General features: G+C 52.6%; 1 protein-coding gene across 2 annotated transcripts in view; it reads right to left on the reverse strand.

Annotated features, from left to right (window-relative positions):
• CNGB1 (cyclic nucleotide gated channel subunit beta 1) overlaps nucleotides 1-22623 on the reverse strand; it is an 86799-nt gene extending 64176 nt beyond the window's left edge. Inside the window, exons 1-14 of one of the 2 annotated variants that reach the window (XM_058440294.1) lie at nucleotides 22555-22594; nucleotides 18790-18956; nucleotides 16143-16200; nucleotides 15787-15859; nucleotides 14635-14725; nucleotides 14503-14533; nucleotides 14225-14270; nucleotides 12514-12589; nucleotides 12154-12202; nucleotides 11560-11737; nucleotides 10094-10169; nucleotides 8962-8998; nucleotides 1979-2138; nucleotides 955-1041 (exon numbers count right to left, since the gene is read on the reverse strand). In XM_058440294.1, the coding sequence (XP_058296277.1) occupies nucleotides 955-1041; nucleotides 1979-2138; nucleotides 8962-8998; nucleotides 10094-10169; nucleotides 11560-11737; nucleotides 12154-12202; nucleotides 12514-12589; nucleotides 14225-14270; nucleotides 14503-14533; nucleotides 14635-14725; nucleotides 15787-15859; nucleotides 16143-16200; nucleotides 18790-18948 (1121 nt within the window). In that variant the 5' untranslated portion in view covers nucleotides 18949-18956; nucleotides 22555-22594. Of the gene's footprint in view, nucleotides 1-954; nucleotides 1042-1978; nucleotides 2139-6292; nucleotides 6987-8961; nucleotides 8999-10093; nucleotides 10170-11559; nucleotides 11738-12153; nucleotides 12203-12513; nucleotides 12590-14224; nucleotides 14271-14502; nucleotides 14534-14634; nucleotides 14726-15786; nucleotides 15860-16142; nucleotides 16201-18789; nucleotides 18957-22554 lie in introns of those variants that run through there. The other variant, XM_032157483.1, reaches the window with a different exon arrangement.
• Between the last annotated feature and the right edge of the window lie 2060 nt (nucleotides 22624-24683).

Here is a 24683-nt window from a genome sequence, read left to right on the forward strand (position 1 = left end):
CCCGCCTCGGCCTCCCAGAGTGCTGGGATTACAGGCGTGAGCCACCATGCCTGGTCGACCTTCCTGAAACACTAACTTGGCTTCTGGGCCCCACACCCTTCTCGTCTCTGCCCTGCTCACTGGTTCCTCCTCCTCAGTCCTTTTTGGTTCCTCATCTCCCCAACCTCTGGTCTTGTCCATGAGCCTCTCCTCTATCCACACTCGCTCCCTGGGCATCTCCTCGAGCCCCATGGCTTTCAATGCCACCTACATGCCCAGAATCCCAATGTCACATCTCCAGCCCCACCTCTCCCGCTCCTAACTCCAGGCACAGGTGTCCAACTGCCTGCTCTTCCCCATGTGTATCCCCCTGTCCAGCCATCCTTCCACTCACCCTCCATAGTGTTTCCTGATCTCCAGTGTTTAACTTTTATTTTAACTGAACTCTTCTGTGTGTTTAATGTTGAAATATATGGATGTGGGTGGACGATCAACCATTACTGGGCAGTAGAGCAGAACCCAGGACAGTCCTAGAAGGCATCAAAGGCAACCAAGGTGGGTGGATATGGAGGGGAGGCAGCCTTGGCTTTGTGAATAATGGGAGAACTGGGAGCCCACTGCATATGTCCATGCAGACAGCTAACATTTATTTGGTGCCCACTGTGTACCAGGCACTGTTCTAGGCTCTAGGGACATGGCAGTGAAAGCAACAGATAAAAGTCCCAGCCCTCTTGGAGGCTGCATTCTAGTGTGTGTGTAGGGGGATGTGGAGTGGTGGGTAATATGATTCCCAGGTCATGATGAGCACAGCAGGGGAACCCCAGCTTCTCGCAGCCTCTTTGGTCAAAGCCCAGCCTCACACAGCACAGAACAAGAGAAAGGAGCTCCCACGAGCAGCAAAGAGTGCCCAGACCCCAGGAGCTCAGCCAACCCCAGCCCTAGGGCGGTTCCCAGCCAGGTGAGCAAATGACTTACTCAGTCACCTCCTCCTCTTCCTCTTCCTCCTCCTCTTCCTCTTCCTCCTCCTCATCTTCTTTCTCCTCTTCAATCCGGGACAGCTCTCTGAGTTGGGGTTAGAGGCAGGAGGTGAGCCCACCTGAAGCTGCCCTGCTAAGTCTACCTCCTGCCCCTATCTTCTGTAGGATGTCCCATGACTCCTGAGCCCAGACCTGGACTTTCCAACCAAGGCTCAACCTGGGGAGCCCCACCTGAGCAACACTGAACTCTGGCAACAAACCCTCTCCTCTGCATGAGGGGACTGTCCCAGCCACTGTCCTGGTGGTGACCCTAGGTCAGCCTCTGATCCCCTCTGGGCCTCAGTTTCCCCATCTGAGCTATGTAAGTTATGGGCCTCAGAACCCGAGACCTCCCACTGTCACCAAGCATCTCTCATAGGAACAAAGATTGCGACATCCCTGTGGAAGGCGACTTGGCAATCATGACCACAATTACACATTCCCATGACCAATGACCCAGCAATTCCCCTCTAGAAATCTCCGGCAGACGTATTCACACATGTGCAAAGACATGCATACAAAAGTGCCTGTTGCAGAATTGTTCATAATAACAAAATTTTGGAACCAACCTAAATGTCCATCAATAGTGAAGAGGTTTAATAAATTATGGTACAGCCATATGATGGAATACTATGCAGCGGTGAAAAATGAAGATGCTGTCTATATCCTGAATGTGGAAAGACCTCAAGGTATATTGTTGAATAAATATAGCAAGGTGCAGATAGGTACATGTGCTATGCCACCTTCTGTACAAAAACAAAAAAATAGGGAGATGTAAGCTTGCATATACCCAGACTGTCTCTGGAGTGGCACATAAGAACCTGGGGCCATTCTACCCATGGGAGAAGGATGGCTGTATGAAGGCGGGGGAAGCAGGCTTGGTTCCTGCTCTGTGCCTTTTTATACCTTTGGGATAAGGTACTGCATGCTTGGCACCTTCTCAAACAATAACTAATCTTTTAGGGTCTTCACAGACTCCCCACCTGGGCATCTTCTCCACAGCTTTGTTCTCTTCTTCATAAGCTGGAACCACCTCTGTACCCTGTGGGCTGGTACTGACATCCTGGTGGGCATCCTCCCAGTGCGGTTCAACCTCCTCTAGGACGAGGTCAGGCTCCACTTGCCCTCCAGGAAGGATGCTGACTGCAGGGAACACAGGAAGAGCCATTTATGGGATGTGCAAGAGAGTGGGCTTGGGCCTCCGAGTCCCAGGGACCCCGCAGGGAGCCCTGGCTGTCACCAGCAGTGCCTCAGTGGTTAGTCATGCAGTGGGGAAATGGCACTTTCCATTTTCAGCGGGACCAGATCAGTGTTCCAGTGACGGGTTGAAGCCTGTGCTCATTCACTCTGTCTCCATTATTTTCCCCCCTTCTCCTCTTGAGACAGAGCTTTGATTATGGTTGATCTGTTTGTTTCTCACGGGGGACTCCTTCTTAAAGGTTTGTGCAGAGGCAGAAACAATGCTTCCAATCACAGCATCACAGGGATGCCAAAAGGCCCAGGTTCAGGGTCCACCTGGCCACATCCAGGTGCAGGTGGCCTGGATTGTCCTGGGGGATGCAGAGAGAGCTTGCCCGCTTCCTGCTCTGTAGATGCCACCCCCTGGTGACAGCACGCCCATACGCTCGGCATTTGCTTCTGAGAGTCCTTCCCTCCCTCCTGGGCCTAGAGGCTCCACCCTCCAGGGAAACTCAACTTTCTCATGGGGGTGGTCCCACCTTCAGATGGGAGTCTAATTTTCAACACTTCTTCACGTATCCTGGTCCTTGACAACGAAAACACCCTGGGCCTGTGAGCTTGGCAGATGCTCAAAGGGAGTGCAAAGCAGTCTCATCAGGAACCTAAGCCTACCCCCAGGCAGGTGTCAGGGACAAAGGACAATGCCTGGATACCAGGTGTCCCCCAAAAGCTCCAGGGATCTTGGTGGCCCTCAGCCAAACATGAATTAGTAATAGTGACTTTTTTGTTGTTGAGACAAGGTCTTGCTCTGTCGCTCAGGCTGGAGCACATTAGTGCAATTATGGCTCACTGCAGCCTCGACCTCCTGGGCTTAAGCAATCTCCCACCTCAGCCTTCTGAGTAACTGGGACTACAGGCATGCACCACCATACCTGGGTAGTAGTAACGATGACTTTAAATGGAAGCCGGCCTCAAGTGTTATCCTGAGACTTTGGCTGTTATTGTTCATGATGTTGCATAACAACAGTAACAATAACAACAATAATAGTAACAGCAGCTGCATTTTTGAGCACTTACTATGTTCCAGGCCCTGTGCTGAGTGATTTACATGGAATAACTCGATTAGTCCTCACATCAACATTTTGAGATTATAATTAGCATCCCCATTTTATTTTCCCTCTTTTATATTTCTCTCCCCATTTTACAGATGAGCAAACTGAGACACAGATAAATACCTTCTTTTATGGGGTGCTTCCATTGCCAGGCACAGAGCTCCCCACTTCTAGGTACAGATATTATCCCTGTTTCACAGATGAGGTGCTGCCTGCCCTCTAGGGAAGCCCCAAGCGCATCCTGAACTAGCTGTTTCCATGGTTGCTCCTGGCTCCTCTGGCCCTGCAAATGCCCCTGGGGTTTGGCCAGGGAGGCTCCTCCAAGTGTGACCCTGAATCCAGTGGTGGGACGCATTGTCCGTGTCAGTCTATGCTGCTGTCCAGCAATAGTGCAGTGTCTCCACTCTAAGTAGCCCCTTGGGATGCTAGTTCCTGCCCGGGCATAGCAGGGGACATCCAGGGAACAGAACATCTTGCCTGACAGCACGTGAGCTTTCACAGCAGCCCCAAAGGACAGGAACGGTACTTTCCCCCTTTTAAAGAGAGCCAGCTCAGAGAGGCTGAGTGTCTTGTCCCAGGCCACACAGGAAGGTGGAGGCAGAGCCAGGTCCCCTGACCCCCGTTTTCCCAGTGCACTATCCCAGGTGATAAATGTGCCCATGAGCACTTCACTGGCATCAGCGGCCACTCCTTATGAGGTGCCATCCTTAAGAACTGATGCTGTCCTTGCTTCCACACTTGCTTTCCTTTCCATCCATTAACCTTTTCTTTTAAGGTCCTATCTAGTGCGTGGGTGTTTTACAAGCATTTGTGCATTTGTTTTTTCTTTTTCTTTTTTTTTTTTTTTTTTTGATAATGAGTCTCGCTGTGACACCCAGGCTCGAGTGCAATGGTGCGATCTCGGCCCACTGCAACCTCTGCCTCCCATTCAAGCGATTCTCGTGCTCAGCTTCCCAAGTAGCTGGGATCACAGGTGCGCGCCACCACACCCGGCTAATTTTTGTATTTTTAGTAGAGATGGGGTTTCACCATATTGGCCAGGCTGGTCTCGAACTCCTGACCTCAGGTGATCCACCCACTTCAGCCTCCCAAAGTGCTGGGATTACAGGCGTGAGCCACCATGCCCGGCCTCATTTCCTCTTGTCATCTCCGCAGCAGGCCTGCAAGATGTGTCCTATACTGTTCCCATTTTACAGCTAAAGATTCTGCAGCCCTGAGAGGAGGACAGTGCCCAAGATCACCAACCTGGAAGGGGAGGGATGGGGTATGCTGCCACACAGCCCCCAGGGCAGGCCCCCAGGAGGCGTGGTGCAGGAGCCCCTGGCCCACCCCGGAGCTCTGACCACCCCTCTCTACAGGCGTCTGATTCATAGCTCGCCCAGCTTCTCCGTGGCCCTACCCAAGTGGTCAGGAGCTATGAGTGCTCCAGTTCCCATAGAAACTGCCACTCCACCCTGGCATGCCACCTCCTGGTCAGTGGCCTCTCTGCCCTCAGGGCCATCAAATGAGGTTCTGACCTTGGCCAGTGAAAGTCAACAGCCTCAGTCGGACGCAGTGGCTCACGCCTGTAATCCCAGCACTTTGGGAGGCCGAGGTGGGCAAATCATGAGGTCAAGAGATTGAGACCATCCTGGCCAACATGGTGAAACCCCTTCTCTACTAAAAATACAAAAATTAGCTGGGCGTGGTGGTGCACGCTTGTAGTCCTAGCTACTAGGGAGGCTGAGGCAGGAGAATTGCCTGAACCCGGGAGGTGGAGGTTGCAGTGAGCCGAGATCATACCACTGCACTCCAGCCCGGTGACAGAGCAAGGCTCCATCTCAAAAAAAAAAGAAAGAAAGAAAGAAAGAAAGTCAACAGCTTCATGTAGGAAGGAGCCCCTGCTTCCAGGATCAGCAGGCAGGAGCCAAGGCACATGAATTCTAGGCTAAGGCCCCCACCTGGACCCCTGGGTCTCTGTCAAAGCCTGAGCCCTAACTCCAAACCTCCATCCTTTCTGGCAGGCCTAGGTCATGATACCTCCTTCCTCTGCCTCTCCCTGGCTCAGGCTCACATCTCCTCCCACCTGGCCCCGAAGCACTAACCTCTCACTGAGTGTTGCTCAAAGCATGGTCCCAGCCTCTCCCCCGTCATCGGAATCATCTGAGAAAGCAGGTGCTTCTCAGTAAAGCAGATTCTTCCATAACCATTGCTTGGTCATCAAAGAAAAAAGAAAGAAAGAAAGAAAGAAAAAAACAGAACCAAATTCCCAGCTCCCAGTACTCTTGAATCAGAAAGTCTGGGGTAGGACATTCTTCATAGTTGGCCCCAGGTGCTTTGGAAGGGTCCCTGCTTTGATCGCTTTCCTTGTCTCCAGTGCTTGCTCAGCCTCAGAGTAATCTTTCTGAAGTTACTCCCCTGCTCAATCACCTTCAATGGCTCCCCATTGCCTACAGCCTAGTCTCCTAAAGTCAGGCCCCAACTTCTCTAGTTTTATCTTCTGCATTAAGGATGCTGGGCTCCAGCTTAGCTGAAGTCCCACCACTCTCCTGTATATTACACTTTATTCCCTCTACTGGGATTGCCCCACCTCATCACCATTTTGAGACCTCAGGGATCTCAAATCCAAAGGCCTGCCCAGCCAGGGTGATGATGTATACAAATGAAGGGGCAGGTGCCACCTGCCTTCAGGTGCCAGCAGCTGCCCAGACTGTCCTCACAAGCACAGTGTGGGCCCATTACAGCCAAGTCTACCCAGTTTTCAAGAGAAGCCAGATTTTTTCATGTAAAGCTACCTGATTTTTAAATGTTGGCAATCAATTCTAATTTTTAAAATCACTCCATGGCCCAAACAAAGGCACATGTGGGCCAGCTGGGAGCCAGGACCCCTGGCTCAGGACCCCTGGCTAATTCCTCCCCTCCTGCAACCCAACACCCCAAGCCCAGGGCTATTCAGTCCACCCACTTTTAAAACCTAAACCCTTCTTTTAGCTTTATCCTAAGCAATAATATCAATGCAATCACAGGTTTGATGTGCTCATTTTCGCTCTTTTAATGTTAATGAAAACATTTGTTGCTGCTCACTGGTGTCCCCAAGCCTTGGAAAGAGACAGTGTGGCCAGGTCTAGGGAGAACCTCTTCTGGGAGAAACTGTATCCTGTCGAGGTGCTGACTGTGCCAGGTACCACACTGGGGGCTGTGCATGCGTCCTCTCAAAGAGATGCTCAATACTGAGTCCTCCATCCATGGGGCTTTTTAATTTATTAATTAAAAAAGTGTTTTTTAGAGACAGGGTCTCACTGTGTTGCCCACAGTGGTCTCGAACTTCCTGGCTCAAGCAATCCTCCTGCCTCAGCCTCCCAAAGTGCTGGGATTACAGGCGTGAGCCACCACGCCCAGCTATGGGGCTTTTCCACAGCCCTCTCGGGGTAAGTCCTACTGTCTAGCCTAAATCTTGCAGGATGCCCATGGCTGGCCTTCCCCGTGTTCTGGTCTGGGAGGCTCTGGGGCTGGTGCAGGTGACTCTGGCTCCCCTTGTCCTGCCTGGGAGTGTGTGGAGAGGGAGGGGTTCACTGTTCAAATAGGGTGGGGTGTCAGTGGCCACCTCCCCCCGGAAGGTCTTCTCTTCAGGGCATCCTTCTTTCCTTCCATCCATGTGTCCATCTGAGCTCTCCCAGATTCCCTTCTCCCTTATTTCAGAGACCTCCAGCTCCCATCACCCCTGAAACAAAGGAGAAGACAGGGTGGGTGGCTAGGTGGACAGGCGGAGGGAATGAGTGAGTGAGTGAGTGGATGAGTGAATGAATGGGGAGGGTAAGGGACACATATCCCCCAGCCTCTCAGAGTCTCCCCATGACATGGGGCGTGAGTGGAATGGTGTCTCCCAAAAAGATAATTCCAGGTCCTAACCCCATTACCTGTGAATGTGACCTTATTTGGAAATAGCTTCTTTGCAGGTGTGATTAAGTTAAGGATCTCAAAGTGAGATCATCCCGGATTTAGGGTGGGCCCTAAATCCAATGACTGATGTCCTTTTAAAAGAACGGAGAGGGAGGCTTGACACATACAGACACAGAGGTAAAGGCTGTGTAGAGATGGAGGCAGGCACTGGAGGACAGCCAGAAGCCAAGTTTCACCAAGGACCGCAAGTGGCCACCAGGAGCAAGGAGAGCGGCACGGGCGTGTCTCGCTCAGAGCCCCAGGAGGAGCCGACCCTGCCAAAGCCTTGACCCTGGACTTCTGGCTCCTGAACTGTGGGAGAATCGGTGTCTGTTGTTCTAAGCCGCCCAGTGTGTGCACCCCTGTTATGGCAGCCCTAGAAAATGAAACCAAGCCAGCTCCTTGCCCTGTCCCCATGAGCCTGCCCCCATGGCCACCCAGCATCCACCCATAACCCATATGCTCCAGGCATTGCAGGGAGGCCCTGGCCACAGCTGGCGGGGAATCCTGCCTCCTTCCAGAGGGTTCTGGTGCTCCATCCTCAGATGCAGACCCTCTGAAGGCTCTCTGCCCCAAGGAAACGTTTTTAGTTCCTTCAAGTGGTGGCTGCCAGGCCAGGTGGACTCGATTTGCTCTGTGACCATGGGCAGGTGCTTTTGGTTCTCTGAGCTCTGCCCACTACCTGCCCCAATAGCCATGAGGGTCTCTGCTCTGCTGCCCCAGGTTGGCCACGAGCTTCCATGAGAGACTGCATATGTCCTGCTCTGAGACAGGCCAGCTCTCTTCCTCCTCATCCATGATTACCATCAACCCTAACGCCCCCCACACCTCTCCATCAGACCTGAGCCCACAGTCCACTGGCCTGTGTGTGCTCCAGGCCACGGCGGCCACCCCCAGCTTCAGGGCACTCATGGAGACCACCATCGGCCTAGCGGGGATGGGGCTGGACACAGCCTTGCAGACACAGGGCAGAGCTCAGAGCCCTGGGACACCCTGCGGCCTGTGGTTGGAGGGCTTGCATTCAGGATGGAACAGGGGACGCCACCACCCACAGCCCCTGAACTCTGCTCACAACTAGAACCCATCACAGGCCTGGGACATAGTAGGCTGTCCTTAACTATGTATTGAATGAATGAATGAATGAATGAATGAATGAATGCCTGTCCACCGCATGCCTCTCTGGAGGCCATGAAGTGAAGAAAGAACAGATCCTGCCTCCAGCCCCTTCCTGGTCTCAGTCCTCTGTCCCCGATTCCTGGCTCAGGGCTGCGATAAATGGCATCATATGCCTCCCCAACCCAGCTGCAGGTGACAGGGACCCCCTCCAGCTCAAGGGAGCTGGAGGCTGTGGGGCCTGGTTCTCCCAGTGAGACCCCACCCCTCTCCCTTCAGCTTGGCCAAACCCATTTGCCCAGCTGCCAGGGGATGGGGGAAGCTCTCTGGGCATTACCAGCAGGAAGGAGAGCTCATCTGACTTAGCCCCAGGACTGTTTTCTCTGGACAGAAGCTGGACGCCAGGCTCCGGGGGCCTCCAGCCACCATCTGGCTCTGGGCCAGGCTCTGGCTACCTGACTGAATAGAGGTAGGGCCTGCAGAGCATGGGGCCCTCTCAGCTCTAGCCCAGGAGACCCTAACTGCCCCCTGTGTGAGTCCAGGTCTGGCCAGGGACAGCCCCCCTGCCCACATACAGTCAGACCCAAGGACACCAAGGAACCCTTCCTGATATGCACACGGGGACCCAGTAATGTGTCACTTACTGGTCTGCACATCACATATCCCAGGGGAGTCAGGCTCCTGCATGGAGAGAGAAAAAAGGGAAAATCCTACCATGGCCTCTTCACCAGCCTCCCCGTTTCAGCCACCCCTTCCAGCACGTGACTTTGACCCACCTCTCCGGGCCTTAGTTGTCCCATGGGATGGAGAAGAGAGTCCCTGCTGTGCCCAGGGCCAATGAAGGATTTGAGGTGGGGGGAGCGGGCTTTGAGAGCTCGAGCCTTGGCTCAAGTGAAGCAAGGTGGGGGCGACCCCAGACAGCCACAGCGGTGGCACCTGCTCAGAGTTGCCAGGCTGAGCTCTTGAGTGACACAAAGGCCCAGGACCTGGCCAGGACTTCCTCTCTCTGGGGCCTAGACAGCTTTGTTTACAGAACTCTTTACCTCCATTCTCACAGCCCTGGGTATGAGAATGCAGGTAAAGAGTTCTGTAAACAACTGACCATTGGTCAGCTGGGACAACTGCGGTTCTGAGAGGGCCAGAGCCGAGGCCACACAGCCGGGAGAGAGATTAGGCCTCCCACCTCCCAGTTCCAGGTGCTTCTATAAAGATGTCCAATTGCACCCAAGAAAAAAGGGCCAGGTTCCTGGTTCTTGAGGAAGGAGAAGAAGGGGTGACAGAGCGCATGAGTGCTCCCCCTGGCCACTCATGTTGGAGCCCTAGGCTATCAGGAATGCACATAGGGCTGCCGGCTCCTGTGAGCCTTACTTCTTCCCAGATTCTACGTATCTCTCGTCTCTGGACCTTTGCACATGCTTGGAGGCCACCTCCACTGGGAAGTCTTTCTTGATGCTCCCAGGAGCCTCCACTGCTGTGCCCCATGTCCTCTCTGCTCCCCCATGGAAGCACCTCCCCCAGTGACTGTGAACTCCTGGCAGGCGGGGCTGGGCCAGCATGTCTCAGCCCTGTGGCCACCATGCCTCAGAGAGTGGGTGGAATGAACGTGGGCCATGCAGACAGGAAGGCTGGGGGAGCTGGGCTTCTGCCACAGGGTCCCTTCTTCCTACTGTGCCTTCACACCCCAGGGACACAGGCCAACCATCCTCCTCCTTACCCAAGTTCCCAAGACCCCTCCCACCACCACCAGGGCCACCACTCCATGCGCCCAGCACTGACCTGTTCCCCTATTTTCCCATGTAGCACTGGCTGCGGCAAGGCCATCTCCAGCCTGTGCAGGACCCACGCCACCAGCCTGCGGGTGGGAGAGAGTGTGCTGTGTCCAGGTGGGAAGGGTCACAGGTAAACTGAGGCTGGAGTCAGCTCGTTCCCAAGGCAGAAAACAAGCCTGCCAAAAGGCAGAGCCTGCCAGGAGCCAGAGACCAGGTCTCCAGCCCTGAAGACCATTTTCCCCCCTCTCCACCCTCCCTCAGTGCTCTGGCTACTGTTCAGGCCCCAGCAGGTAGCTCAGGCTCCCCCCACCCTCCCACCCATCCCCGGAAGGGAGTGCATTTTGGGCATCTCACACATGGAATGTGGCAATACCTGTCCCGATTTCCTTCCCTCCTTCCCTTCTTTTTTCTCCCATCTTTCTTTCTTGACTTTGTGGCCCAGGCTGGTGTGATCATATCTTATTCCTGTCTCAGCCTCCTGAGTAGCTGGGACTACAGGCACATGCCATCATGCCCAGCTTTTTTTTTTTTTTTTTTTTTAAATTTTTGTAGAGATGGAGTCTTTCTATATTGCCCAGCCTGGTCTCAAACTCCTGCTGCCACGGCTTCCCAAAGTACTGGGATTATAGGCATGAGCCACTGTACCCAGCCTGTATCGCATTTTAAATATATGTATCCTCTGGCCCAGGAACTCCATTTCCACTGATTTATCCTCCAGATTTACTTGTGTGTGAACCCAATTGCATGCAGGGCTATTGATTGTGGCAAAAGAGTGAAAACAAATGTAAATGTCCACTGAATGGTTAAATTAAAACTGGTGCATCCATTTAATGCAGCTGTTAAAGAAAGAATGCAGTAAGCCCTGTGTGGATAAAACCACCTCTAAGACACGTTTTTCAGGTTAAGAAAAAAAAAAAAGAAGCAGGCCAGGCAGGGTGGCTCATGCCTATAATCCCAGCACTTTAAGAGGCCAAGGTGGTCAGATTGTTCGAGGTTAGGAGTTCGAGACCAGCGTGGCCAACATGGTGAAACCCCGTCTCTACTAAAAATACAAAAGCTAGCCGGGCACCTATAATCCCAGCTATTCAGGAGGCTGAGGCAGGAGAATCGCTTAAACCTGGGAGGCAGAGGTCGCAGTGAGCCGAGATTGCACCACTGCATTCCAGCCTAGGAGACAGAGACTCAGTCTCAAAACAAACAAACGAACAAACCAAAAAGCAAAGTGCAGAGGAGTATGTATAGTTTGCTCCTGTAAGGTGTGTGTTGAAGAAAAAAAAAGTACCCAAAGCTTGAAAGCTTGGACGTGCATAGAAAATGTGGGAAAGGGCACGAAGCTGATGTGGCTGCATTGGGAAGGAGGCTGCACACATCCAGCTGAATTTTCTTCCAGGTTTCCAGGAGGTTGGGTGTTAGGCAGGGACAAGGTACTCATCCTGCTCCCTGGTGGGAGGCGCCGCATTGAGGGTGGCTCACCTGGCAGGGTCCCTGGGTGGTGGCAGGGAGGAGGTCTGGGCCTGGGAGCTGGGCTGGGGCTCTGGAGCTGGTGCCTCCTTGGGTTCCTCCTTGGGCTGCAGGGGGACGGTTGTGGGCAGGGAGGGGGTCTCCCGGGCCTGCAGCTTGGGCCCCATTTCCTGGGGGTGTCCTGGAGGCGCTAAGCAGCGGGGAAAGAAGGAGCTAGAGACACCATCCCTTGAGGGCTTCCTCCAACCCCTCAAGGGCACGGGGCCAGATTCGAGGCGCTAACAGGACTGAATGGGGAGCCCTTTGGGATCATCTCACCCATTCCTAACCTCAAACAGACCATATAGACAAGGGAACTGAGACCCAGGGAGGGGAAGAGACTTACCCAAGACCCACAAGTCTGTTCCAGGACTCTGGCTTCCCAGCCTGGACTGGGGAGGGGATTCTGGTGTCCCCCCCAACAGCCTGCTCCTGGCAAGCCCTGAACCCCGTCCTAGTCTGGGTGGGGGCTGAGGGCCTCTGGGGGATCCTCCAGGGCCCAGTTGATCCCTGAGCCCAGCCCGTGACCATCCCAGGCAGCCCCCTCCTGAGCTCCCCTCCCTGTACCTGGGTCTGAGGCAGCACCTGTAGCAACTTCAGGCTCATCTCTCCAGACCTGGGTGACAAACAGGGTTCAAGGTCATGGGCTATAGCAAGCTCTGTGAGCTTCCCCAACCCCCACTACCAGCTGTGCCCTGGCCCAAGGCGGGTGAGCCAGGGATGGGGGTAAGGGGGTATCTCTCCTCCTGAATCCCGGCCCCCTCTTGCAGTCACTCCTCCCCATAGAGGACTCTCCAAGGCGGGGCATTGCCCCCTCCTGAGTTCCGGGGGTGGTAGGGACAGCCTGCTGGAGGAGGCAGTCCCTCCTGGGGCCCCAGAAGACCCCCCCATGTACTCAACTCACTGCCTCTCCCTTCCTTGGCTCACCTCAGAGGATTTGGGGGGCTGAGGAAGCACTCTCTCCAGATTCTGCTCCAGCCACAGAAGCAGCCGCAGCCCGGGCCTGCATAGGGGACAGTGATCAGCAGAGCGCCCTGAAGGAACGGGCCAGCGCACTACCTAACAGCCCACCTCGGGGCCAGGCCTCCACCAGCCCTTCCGTGCCCTCCACCCCTGCTCTGCATAGTGGGGGCCTTGTCCTGGAAACTCGCAAAGGGCCCCAAGCGGGCGGAGAAATCCTGTCAGCCTCCATTTCTGAGCCACGGCTGGACCAGGCTCTGGAACCACAGCCACGGCCTCCTGGGGCAGCAGGGAGAGGCAAGAGTCACTTCAGGACCTGAGTGCAGCCCTGGGGGCTCCCTGTGCTGGAACAGACAGGACTGGCTGGCTATACGGAGTGTGACCTGTGCCATCACACAAAGCCTTAGACTTAGAAGGACCTGGTTTTGGTTTCATATTCTGCTGTCACAGTCTGAAAACATTTAAAACATTTTTTTAAGGGGCCTGCATTTGCATTTTGCCCTGGGCCCCACAGATTATGTGGCTGGTCCTAAGATCAAGCATTGGATCCCAAATCCATCTGGCCTCTGGGAAGCCCCACTCTCTTCAGAGAAGCACCATGTTCCCAGGACAACCGGCTCCCCCAAGTATGGCCCAAAAGAAGGCTGGTGAGTCCTCTAGGCGCCCTCATCCTAAATTGCTTTAGGAATCAGCTGCATATGTCTCAGAAGGAAGTAGAGGACCAAAAGACACAGAGAGAGAGCTGCAGCAAGGAATGAATGAATGCATGAATGAATGAATGAATGAATGAAGTGTGTGATTATATACACGTGTGTTCATTCATGCATTCATTTGTCCCATGCGTGCTGAGTCCTCACTCTGTGGCAGGTGCTGTGCTGGGCACCAAGGGTTCAGTAGTGACCGGGACAAAAGCCCCTGCCCTCAAGGAGGCAGCAGTCTAATGAATGAATGAGTGAAGGAATGAATGAATGGGGTGAATGGAGATGAATGCATGTCTCTGGATTTCCAGCAGAAATTACAAACTGGGAGCTTCAAGCTCACTTTGGAAGTCTACAGTGTCCTGAAAACTCCTTGACTAAAAATTGAGGGTTTTACATAAAAAGCTAGATTTCTAGCTTCTCCTGAAAACCTGGAGGACCTGGCCACACAGGGCCTAAATGCCTGCAAGGAAGAGGCAGTTGAAACTGAGCAGGGCCCCTTCTTGGAGCTCCCTGGCTCCCCTCTTTTCCACAGCACCCCCACCAGCCTGCCACCCTTACTGATGGGGCAGCCACCCCTCCCTGAGTCAGCTCTGAGAAGTCAGACACTGAGGCCAGCCCGGGCACCCTGATGTCCCCCACAGGGATCCAAGCCCTGCTTCCAGGCTCCACACGGAGCCTACCTACATGAAGCCCACCTGTGAGGAGCTCATCCCTGCCCCTCCCTATTCTCAGAGGGTGGCCCCACCCAGGGACCTCTCAGTCATCCCTGGGAACACCCAGGGACCTCCCACCACAAACCATGAGCAGCACACGGTCCACTGTCCCCGTTCTATGGCTGGACACAGGCCCAGAGGAGACGGGAGGCATGTCCAAGGTCACACCCTGAGGGGGTAACAGACCCTGCTCCTGAAACCAAGGCCCTGTTCCTCCCGCCATACACATACAGATGACAGTGACACTCAGGGATAGGGACTCACCTAGTGTCTTGGGCCTCAAGGGCCTCATTGGGTTCATCTGTGCACCCTGCAGGGTTGGAAAATACAGAAAGGCAGTCAGCAGCAGGAGACCTGCCCCAGCCCCCTGGGCAGCCTGGAGTGGGCATCGAGAGCTCTGCTCAACCCCAGGTTCAAACACAGGGTCAGTCAGATGAGAAGATCCAGCCTGGGCAGAGGCTCCCAAGGGGCAGGACCCATCCCAGCAGCCCCCCAGCCCCTCAGCCCTGCTGCTGAAAAGCCATCCTGCCCCTTGGTCTTACCTGTGTCCCCAGTGCTGCCGTGACCCAGGATCTGCCAGGGACAGACAGACAGATATGGGCAGGGAGCCCAAGGGCAGCCTCCCCATAGCCCCTCTCTGACCCGGCCCCTTCAGCCTCCAGCCCTAGCAGTACCTGAGCCGGGTCCTCCGTGACGCTGTGAACAGGCTGCGGGATCACCTTCTCCACGCCCTTCATGAGCCAGGTCAGTACCCTGCGGCTGGGACTGCGATGGACAGAGACACCAGCCTGCCCTCAACTTCCCCTAGCTCAATGAGGCCCTCCAGGCCCAAGACACTAGGTGAGTCTCTGTCCCTGAGTGTCACTGTCATCTGTGTGTGTGGTGTGGTTATTGGAAAGTACCTACATGTACCACTGGCCCAAGGCCAGCCCAGTATCCAAAAGAACTTGGCTTGAATCCTAAACCACTGTCTCCCCACTGTGAGACTTCAGACCCATCACCTCCCCAAAAAGCTCCACGTCCTTCTCTGAAAAATCGGGGATGCTGATGCTTCATGAGGCCAGGCAGACCGGGTGCCATTCAGAGCCCACCCCGATGGGATGCTTAGAACAGAGCAGCTGACTTCCCTCTCCTCCTGCCTCCTGCTGTCCTGCTCTGAGCACACATCGTGCTCCTGAAGGGCCAAGGTTTGCTGCAGGTGTAATGCTGTGGCAGAGGCTGAGCAGCCTAAATGTCAAGGTCACAGCCTCCCTGCCTGAGGCCAGCCCAGCCCCAGCCCTGCTCAGGCCCCAAGCACCATGGTCTGAAATGTCTGAGCCAACTGGGAGATTCCACGCAAAAGCCTGGATTTCTGGCTTCTCTGAGAAAAGCAGAAGCTCTAACCCCATTGGGCCTGCATCTCACCCGAGCACTGAGAAATGTCCGGCCCCTGTACAGGGGTGCTCACTATGCAGCTCTGACCCACTGTTTCTTTTGATCACATTGCCCTGCCCTCAAGGGGCTAACAGTCTATTGAATGAATGAGTGAATTAACAGTCTAATGAATGAATGAGTGAAGGAATGAATGAATAGGGTGAATGGAGATGAACGCATGACTGGATTTCCAGCAGAAATTACAAACTGGGAGCTTCAGGCTTACTTTGGGAGAGCCCACCCTCCACCTGAAGCTCACTTCAGCCAATTCCCAGGATGTCCCAGGGCTTTCCCCAGAATGACAGTAGAGCTGAGGGCAGTGCCCATCCCCACTCCCATCCCCAGGGCTCCCTAGCTGGGAGGGGAGTTTGGGGGCGGGCTGGCCCTGAAGAGAGGGGAGGGTGGTACAGTACCTGTTCATTTCAGAAACCTCAGCGCCCTGGGCCCGGAGGGATATGGTGGAAGTAAGGGCAGCCTCCTTGGTCTCTGAAAAATAATCGCTCATCCTTCAGATCTAGGGCCTCAGACAGGCCCATTTCTACCCGCTTGGGGAGATCAAGTCAGGGGAGAGGAGAGAGACCCCCAGGGGTCAGAAAGCCAGGCTCCAGCTCAGCTCAACTGAAGTCGCTGGGAGCCCACCCTTAGCTTCTCTGAGCCTCAGTTTCCTCATCTGTGAAATGGGTCCGCCAGCCTCGTGGGCTCTGTGGCTCCGAGGGGAGAATGCGGGCCCCCCTGCCATGCCAGCCTGGGCTTCAGCACTCGCGCTCACCCTGAGGGCTTGGGTCCGCCACAGCCACTTCCTCCTCCTTGAATGACTCTTCGGGGGGCTAGAGGGTTCGAACAGGATCACATAAGTCCTAGGTGAGACCAGCCTGGTTTGGACAGGGGCAGCCTGATTCTCCCTCAAGGGATCCCTGTCCCACAAAAGACCTGAACGACTGTTTCCTCAGGATAGTCTCTGTAAATCCTGGTGGCCTTACCTTCCACCTAGGATACTCCCTTCCTCCTAGCCCCAGGGACCCCTCATCTGGGGCTGGGGGCCCTCACAGCCCCCAAGGTCCAAGATGGCCTCCCAGCCTCCCAGGCCTACAGCATCTCCAGGAGGCTGCCCCACTTCAGTAGCCTGAGAGGAGAAAAGACCATTTAGAGATAGTTATGAAGTCTTGGGGCTGGCTGAGGGGAAGGGAGATGAGAGGAGCCCACACCCCTCATCCTCCGCCAGGGTGCTCCCTCTCCTTCTGGCCCAAACTTTCCATTCCTCCCGGGTAGCTAGATGGAGTTTGGCCTCTGCCATCTGCCTTTCACCTGCCTCTGCAGCCACACCTTCTGCTACTACGTGCACATATGTGTATGTACAAACAAATTTACAAGCACATACATACACAGACACATAAATGTGTGCATACTCACTCTCATGCACATACATACGTGAACAGACATACAATGTGAGCATATATACACATACATATGCATATATACAATGACACACAAATACCAACATGCATATATACACACATGCACAGACACAAAAATAAGTGCATGTGCACACATGTACAGACAAAAACATATGTACATATACATGTGTGTACATATGCATACATGCCCCAACACACATATATGTGCATACAGTCATATGCAAACGTGAATATACACACATGCATTCATACAGATACACACATGCGTATAACTGCCTGTGTACAGACACACCACATGCACATATGCATAGGTACATTGCAGATGTATACAGGTGCAGAAATATGAGTATACACACATATGCTCAGTCACACACATGTGCATATTTGCACATATGCAGAAGCATGTCCATATGGACATGCACATACACACAGATTTCTGCACCTAAATATACATGAACATCCATGCACAGATACAAAATGTGTATACACACACATGTGGAGACATGCAAATATATGTATATACACATACACATTGACACATTCACGGATGCACAAATATGCATACACATAGAAATACATGAGTACACTCACATACTCAGAAATATGTAGACACATACACACACATACACACTAGCATGTCACACAAGCACATGGAACCACAGACATACTAATACATGTGCACATAAACATGTGCAAACACATATACATGCATTCATGTACATATACATGTTCACATACATTGTCATGCACACCCAATGTGCAAATACATATGTGCACACACAGACATACCAAGGGCACACTACACACACATATGTACATATACGTGTATATACATGCAACATATACACATGCATACGCACACCCTATACCTGTTTCCTAAACACACCCTGCTCTTCTCAAGTAACAGCCTTTCCTCTGCCAGGAATGCCCAGCCTCTCCATCTCCCTCGGTTAAAATTCTGCTCAACTCTCTGCGTCTAAGAAGCTCTCCCCCATCAGCCTCCAATCTCCAAAGTTAAGATGACTCTCCCTCTTCTGAGCTCCCATAGTTTGGTCTGACACACTTATTTGGCTCCCCAAGAAGGGGAGAGTTGAGGCCAATGTTGGGACTCACCATGTTCCCTCCTCTCCACCTGTGTCTCTTGGCAGAATGAACTGGCTGGGCTCTTGTCTGCTGACCCACGGGCCAATGCCTATTCATCTTTATGCTTTCAGCACTGACCACAGGGCCTGGCATCAATTAGAAGCTAAATCAAATCTGTTGAATTGAACTGCTGAATTAGTTGTCACCCAGCTCCTGAATGGATGGGTTGCAGAGGAAAAGTTCTGGAGAAATACTCCACAGTGTGGTCCATGGATCTGTGCCAGTCTGCAAACTGTTACTGGTCCATGATGATTAAGCAGTTTGCAACAGAATGTTTATCAATGCACTGCTTCCTTCATTGAGAAAGTATTGGTACAAAATAAATAGCAACTAAACTAATCAGTGTACTTAGCTACAGAGTAGATTTACATTCTGGTACAAACTGCTTAATCATCATGGACTAGTAATAAACAATTCATGGACTGGTTCCTGTGAGTAGCTCTGTTCTGAACTCTGGAGGTTGGCAAAATACGGCCTGTGGGCCAAATCTAGGCTATTGCTTGTTTTTATAAATAAAACTTTATTGGAACCCAGCTATGCTCATTCATTCATGCATTATCTATAACTGTTTTCACACTATAATGGCAGAGTTGAGTAATTAACAGAGATAGCATCACCCACGAAGCCTAAAATATGTACTATCTATCCTTTTACAAAAAATGTTGGCCTGGGCAAGCCCTACCCACTGTCTGAACCTGAATTTTCTCACTCGAACAAGTGTGGGACCCTGTGACCCCCACTTTTCCTTCTGACGCCAACCTTTTCTGCTGTAGAAGGTCCCTGGAGAGCAGGTGGCCCAAACGGGGAAGACCCTGAGCAGCGAGGCCGGCCTGCCCCTCCTCCCCCTCCACCTCTCACCATGGACTCGGACTCTGTCTCGGCCTCCTCGGGATTCGGTTCTGGTTCCACCTCCGCCTCCAGCTCTGGCTCTGGTTCCACTTTCTCTTCCTCCTGCATCTTGGTCTTCCGAGGGGTCCCTGGGGGCTGAGGCAGCACCCTCTGGACCCAGCCCAACATCCTGACGCCTGTAGGAGACAGAGTCCTTAGCCCTCCCTGGAGCACTCACAGTAGCTCCCGCCACTTACGGGCCACTCTTACGAGTTGTACATTTCCTTTTCCTTCATCAACTTTAAAAATATTTCAACTGGGTGCGATGGCTCACACCTGTAATCCCAGCAATTTGGGAGGCTGAGGTGGGCCGATTGCTTGAACCCAGGAGTTTGAGATTAGCCTGGGCAAGACGAGACCCTCGTCTCTACAAAATATTTTAAAAATTAGCCAGGTGTAGTGGCTCACTCTTGTAGTCCCAGCTACTCAGGAGGCTGAGGTAGGAGGATCGTTTGAGCCTAGGAGTTCGAGGCAGCAGTGGGTCATAATGCACCACTGTACTCCAGCCTGCACAACAGAGTGAGACCCTGTCTCAAAAAATATATAATATATATACACACATAAATATATTTGATATACATATACACATATATATTACATATATATACACAGATGTGTGTGTATATATTTCTGCAATTATATCTCTAGGTATTTACCTTGTAGAATTACTCAAGGCCATAAATACATGTGTACAAAGAAGCTGGTTGCAACAGTGTTACAGCAAAAGATGAAAAACACTCAAATATTCATCAAGAGGAGACTGGTTATTGGAAAGTACCTACATATACCTAAATGTTCATCTCTAAGAGGGGCATGTATTAAATAAGTTACACTATACCCAATAATGGAATATTATGGAGGCATTAAAAAGAAAGAAGCAGTCTAACTGAGCTAACAAGAAGATGTGCCTGCTCTGAAGTCAAGTCATGAGCAGATCAGTTAATGTCTCTGTGCCTCAGTTTGCTTGTCTGTAAAATAGGGATATTAATAGTACCTACCTCATGGGTTAATTGTGAGGATAAAATGAATTGATAAGTGTAAGATACTCAGGCCAAGCGCAGTGGCTTGTTCCTATAATCCCAGCACTTTGGGAGGCCGAGGCGGGCAGATCACTTGTGGTCAGGAGTTCCAGACCAGCCTGGCCAACATGGGGAAGCCCCGTGTCTACTAAAAATACAAAAATTAGATGGGTATGGTGGCAGGCACCTGTAATCCCAGCTACTCAGGAGGCTGAGGCATGAGAATCGCTTGAACCCAGGAGGTGGAGGTTGCAGTGAGCCAAGATCGTGCCACTGCGCTCCAGCCCAGGTGACAGAGTGAGATCCTGTCTCAAAAATAATAGTAATAAGTGTAACATACTCAAAACAGTGACTGGCACATGCCGAGGGCTTAATAAATGTTGGCTATGACTATTACATGGTATCAAATGAAAACACTAATTGTGTAATATGCATGTACTACATAATCTCATTATAAGTAAAAATATTCATTATGAGTAATATATGAGTGGAAAATCTGTCTTAAGATAAAATTAACCTATTTTCATCATTTTTTAATTTTTAAGATAAAATGGGCTGGGTGCAGTGGCTCATGCCTGTGATCCCAGCACTTTGGGAGGCCAAGATGGGAGGATCACTTGAGCTCAGGAGTTCAAGACCACCATGGGCAACATATCAAGACCCTGTCTCTATTTAAAAAAAAAAAAAAAAAAGCCCGGTATGGTGGTGTGCACCTGTAGTCCCAGCTACTCAGGAGGTGGAGGCAGGGGGTCGAGGCTTCAGTGATCACACCACTGCACTTCTGCCTGGGTGACAAAGCAAGACCCTGTCTCAAAAAAAGAAAAAAAATGGCCTTGCGTGGTGGCTCGCACCTGTAATCCCAGCACTTTGGGAGGTAAAGGCAGGCAGATCACCTGAGGTCAGGAGTTTGAGACCAGCCCAGCCAACATGGTGAAACCCCATCTCCACTAAAAATAGAAAAATTAGCTGGGTGTGGTGGCGTGCACTTGTAATCCCAGCTACTCCAGAGGCTGAGGTGGGAGAATCGCTTGAACCCGGGAGGCAGAGGTTGCAGTGAGCTGAAATCGTGCCACTGCACTCCAGCCTGCCTGGGCGACAGAGCGAGACTCCTTCTCAAAAACAAACAAACAAACAAAAAGGCTGGGTGTGGTGTAGCTCACACCAGTAATCCCAGCACTTTGGGAGGCTGAGGCAGGCAGATCGCTTGAGCTCAGGAGTTCGAGACTAGCCTGGGCAACGTGATGAAACCCTGTCTCTACCAAAAATACAAAAAATTAGCCCAGCGTGGTGGCATGTGCCTGTAGCACAAGTTACTCGGGAGGCTGAGGCAGGAGAATCACTGGAGCCCAAAAGGTGGAGATTGCACTCAGCCGAGATCACGCCATTGCACTCCAGCCTGGCCGACAGAGTGAGACCCTGTCTCAAAAACTAAAATAAAATGCTTATAGTGCTGTATTTTAAAAAAAGAAAGAAAGAAAAAGATAAAATGCCAGGTAAGCCTTTTTTCATGATGTACTGTGTTATTTCAGTCCTATCTTACACAGGTTGTTGCTGGTTGATTTCTCTTTGGGGAATGGGGAGCCCCAGCCCTTATGACTGAACCCCTGCAGGATGGCCTGGCCAGTGGGCAGCGTGCAGGTCAGTATGTGCTAACTCCTAGCCCTAGATGTGCTCTTGCCCCACACGAGTGTGCCCTGCCCTTCTACTCACAGCCCTGACCTCTGTTCCCGCTCTGCCATCAGCAGCCCAGCCTCTCCCAAGAGAGGCTGTGGTGGGAACAGAGCTCTAAGTGTCAGATTCCTGGCTCAGCCTCCCAAAAAGTGAACTTGGGCCAGACATGACCCTCTGGTCTTCCATTTCCCTGAGGATGGGGGCGCAGACACAATGTTTTCCCAGGTCGGGACTGCCAGAGCTCACATGTTGGGATGGCAGATTTCACTAACCCCAGCCAACCACAAGCAGCCCCGAGAGCCAGGGCTGAGCTAAGTGCATTCCACCCATGATCACACTCATCCTTGCTCTCACCACCACGCCCCGCCCCTGTACTCAGTAAAATAAGAATTTTCATTATGTAGCACAGAAAGGTCAACAGAATCGCCTGAAGCAGCACAGCCAGCAGTGGCCAAGTTGAGTTTACATTCGGGTCTGCCCGATTCCAGCTGCCCCACATCTATTCCCAGGTAGTCGTGGCATTTGCCCAGTGTTGGCTTCTTCTGCAGGCCAGGCCTGTGGACCCTTCCCAGCAGGCAGCAATTCTGGCCTGCATTTCTAAACCTTCTGGAAATGACTAAGGAAGCCTCCCCGATCCCCCATTTTTCTTTTTCCTCCTAAATGAAAATTTTTGCGGGTTCCTCCCATCTTTCACCCGTGTCCCTGCTGACTGCACTTTGATGAGGGAGACTCAGGTGGGAAGGGGGACCCACGAGTGGTAGCTTGGGGAGCTATGGTGTTGCACCACCAGCATTTCCAGAATCTTCTGGAGAGCTGGTGAAAATATAGATTCCTAGGTCCCCCAGACCCTCCTAGGGGACCTAGGAATTTGCATTGCACAAGCTGTCCTGAAAATTCTGATGCCCGCTAAAGTCTGAGCTCCACCAGACAGGGAAGCCGCAGGTTTCCCACCATGCCAGTTTGGTCCTGCCTAAATGCCTTTCTAGAGGGAGAACATGGGGATCCTCTCGGGGTCCCACCGAGCCTCCACCTCATCCTGAGTTACCTGCTCAGATGCCAACCGCCAGCCAGGAATTGCCTTCTCGCTGCCACTCGTAGCTGGCACCTCAGACACAAGGAAGATTAATTGGCAATAGCTGGGCCGTGTGCAAAGGATTAGCAGGTGCTGAATGGGGGCGGGGGAGAAAAGAAGCTGTTGATGCCCAGGAAATCAGCAGCACCCCCCCAACTCCCAAGGTCCGGCAAGGATGTGGGCCCCAGGGAAGGGCCCTTGCATGGCCCAGTTTTGGAGCACCATGGGTTGCCAGGGGACCTGCCCGGGTTACCAGGGGCCCGGCTTCCCACACACCTTGACCAAGACACGGAGTGGCTGATGGGAGAATAACAGCTTGGAGTTCCCATGTGATGCCTGGAGACTCCTCATGGTGGCAGGGGCTTGTCAGCTCCCACTCAGCAGTGGCAAGAGGTGTACCCCAACTCTCCAGCCCCCAGGCCAGGATGCAAGCAGGTTCTTTCTGGCTTAGAGTCTTCTCTGGGCAAGGTCTCAGCAGCCCTGCCTTGGGCTCTGCCAGAAAGGCTGTGTCCCAGGGCTGGGCCTTGAGGATGGATCCAAGGCCCGGCAGATGACTGAGGCATGTGACCTGCCCTGTGAACCGAGGCTGGACACTAGAAGGGATACAGAGATCTAGAAGGAGAGGGTGCAAGGGACAGGGCCCAAGGAAAAGGCGCTCAGTGTGGTGGCCCTTAGGGATATTTGGCAAAGGGCAGGACTTGACTTAATTATCCGCACCATTTCTAGAGTTCTTGCTTTCCTTTCCTTTTTTTTTTTTTTTTTTTTTTTTTTAGCCACAGTCTCTCTCTGTCACTCAGGCTAAGTGAAGTGGTGCAATCATGGCTCATTGCAGCCTCAACCTCTCAGGCTTAAGTGATCCTCCCATCTCAGCCTCCCAAGTAGCAAACTACTCATGTGTGCTGCCATGTCAGGCTAATTTTTGTTTTTTTTAGAGATAAGGGTCTCACTATGTTGCCCGGGCTGGTCTCAAACTCCTGGATGCAAGCAATCCTCCTGCCTCAGCCTCTCATATTACTGGGATTACAGATGTGAGCCACTGCACCTGGCCTAGAGCTCTTCCTTTGTGCCTGGCAGTGTGCCAGCCTTGGCACACTGAGCAAGACAGACATAGGCCCTGTCCTCACGGAGCTTACATTCCAATGGAGGAGATTACTGACAAATAAAGAATATTGCAAATTATGCTAAGTGCCATAAAAGAAACAAACAGGGCAGAAGCATGTTGTGGAGGGCAGTGGGGGCAGGTAGGCAGGCCCCTATGATGAGGTAGATGTATATTTGAGCTGAGACATGAAAAGTAAGAAAGACTCAGCTGTGAAAAGAGCTGGGTGAATGGTGCTCCAGGCCAAGGACACTGCAACGAGAAAGGTTCTGAGGCTGGAATGAGCCTTGAGGAGCAGAATGGGGCCCGGGGAGCCTGAAGCTTAGCGGGTGCAGGGGAGAGTGGTAGGAGATGAGGTTGACAGGGGGCAGGGGCAGATGTTGTGAGACTGTAGGCCACAGGAAGGAGTGTAGTTTTAGATGATGGTTTTGAACAGGGGCTGGGCATGATCTGTGTGGCTCTGTGTAGCGGGCAAGCATAGAAACAGGAAACTGGTCAGGAGACTGCGGAGGGACTAGCTGATTGGTGACTGGATGACCCCTGGCTTCCCCTCCAGTGTTGGGCTTCAAGACCTCTGATAATGCAACCTCCACAAGGCAAGTGATTCAGAAGAAAGTTCTTTCTGCCAGCAAGGCCAGACCCCAATGGTAAAGCTCAATGTACTCCCTGACCCTTCCCTACAAATATGCCAGGCTGCAGGGGTCAGAGCTCCTCCCCAAGGAACAGCAGCAAGCCCTTCTGCTCTGCCTGGGCCTGCGAGTAACACAGGTGACATTCACCCTTGCTTGTAGCCTGACAGGAGGGATGATGGGGCTTGGACTATGCTGGTGGGAGTACAGATAGAAGGGAAACGGGAGGAAAAAGGGGGGCATTGAGGGGCTCACCCTGGGCAACCGGGTGGCTGGTTTAGTGAGTGAACCAGTAAACCACCCCAGGCTGGTTTACACATGTACTGAAAAGAAGAAGCCTGGGGCTGGAAGTTTGGAGGAAGAATTTTGGGGGG

This window comes from Hylobates moloch, unplaced genomic scaffold, assembly GCF_009828535.3.
Source record: "Hylobates moloch isolate HMO894 unplaced genomic scaffold, HMol_V3 SCAFFOLD_6, whole genome shotgun sequence".
NCBI classification, from domain to species: Eukaryota; Metazoa; Chordata; class Mammalia; order Primates; family Hylobatidae; genus Hylobates; species Hylobates moloch.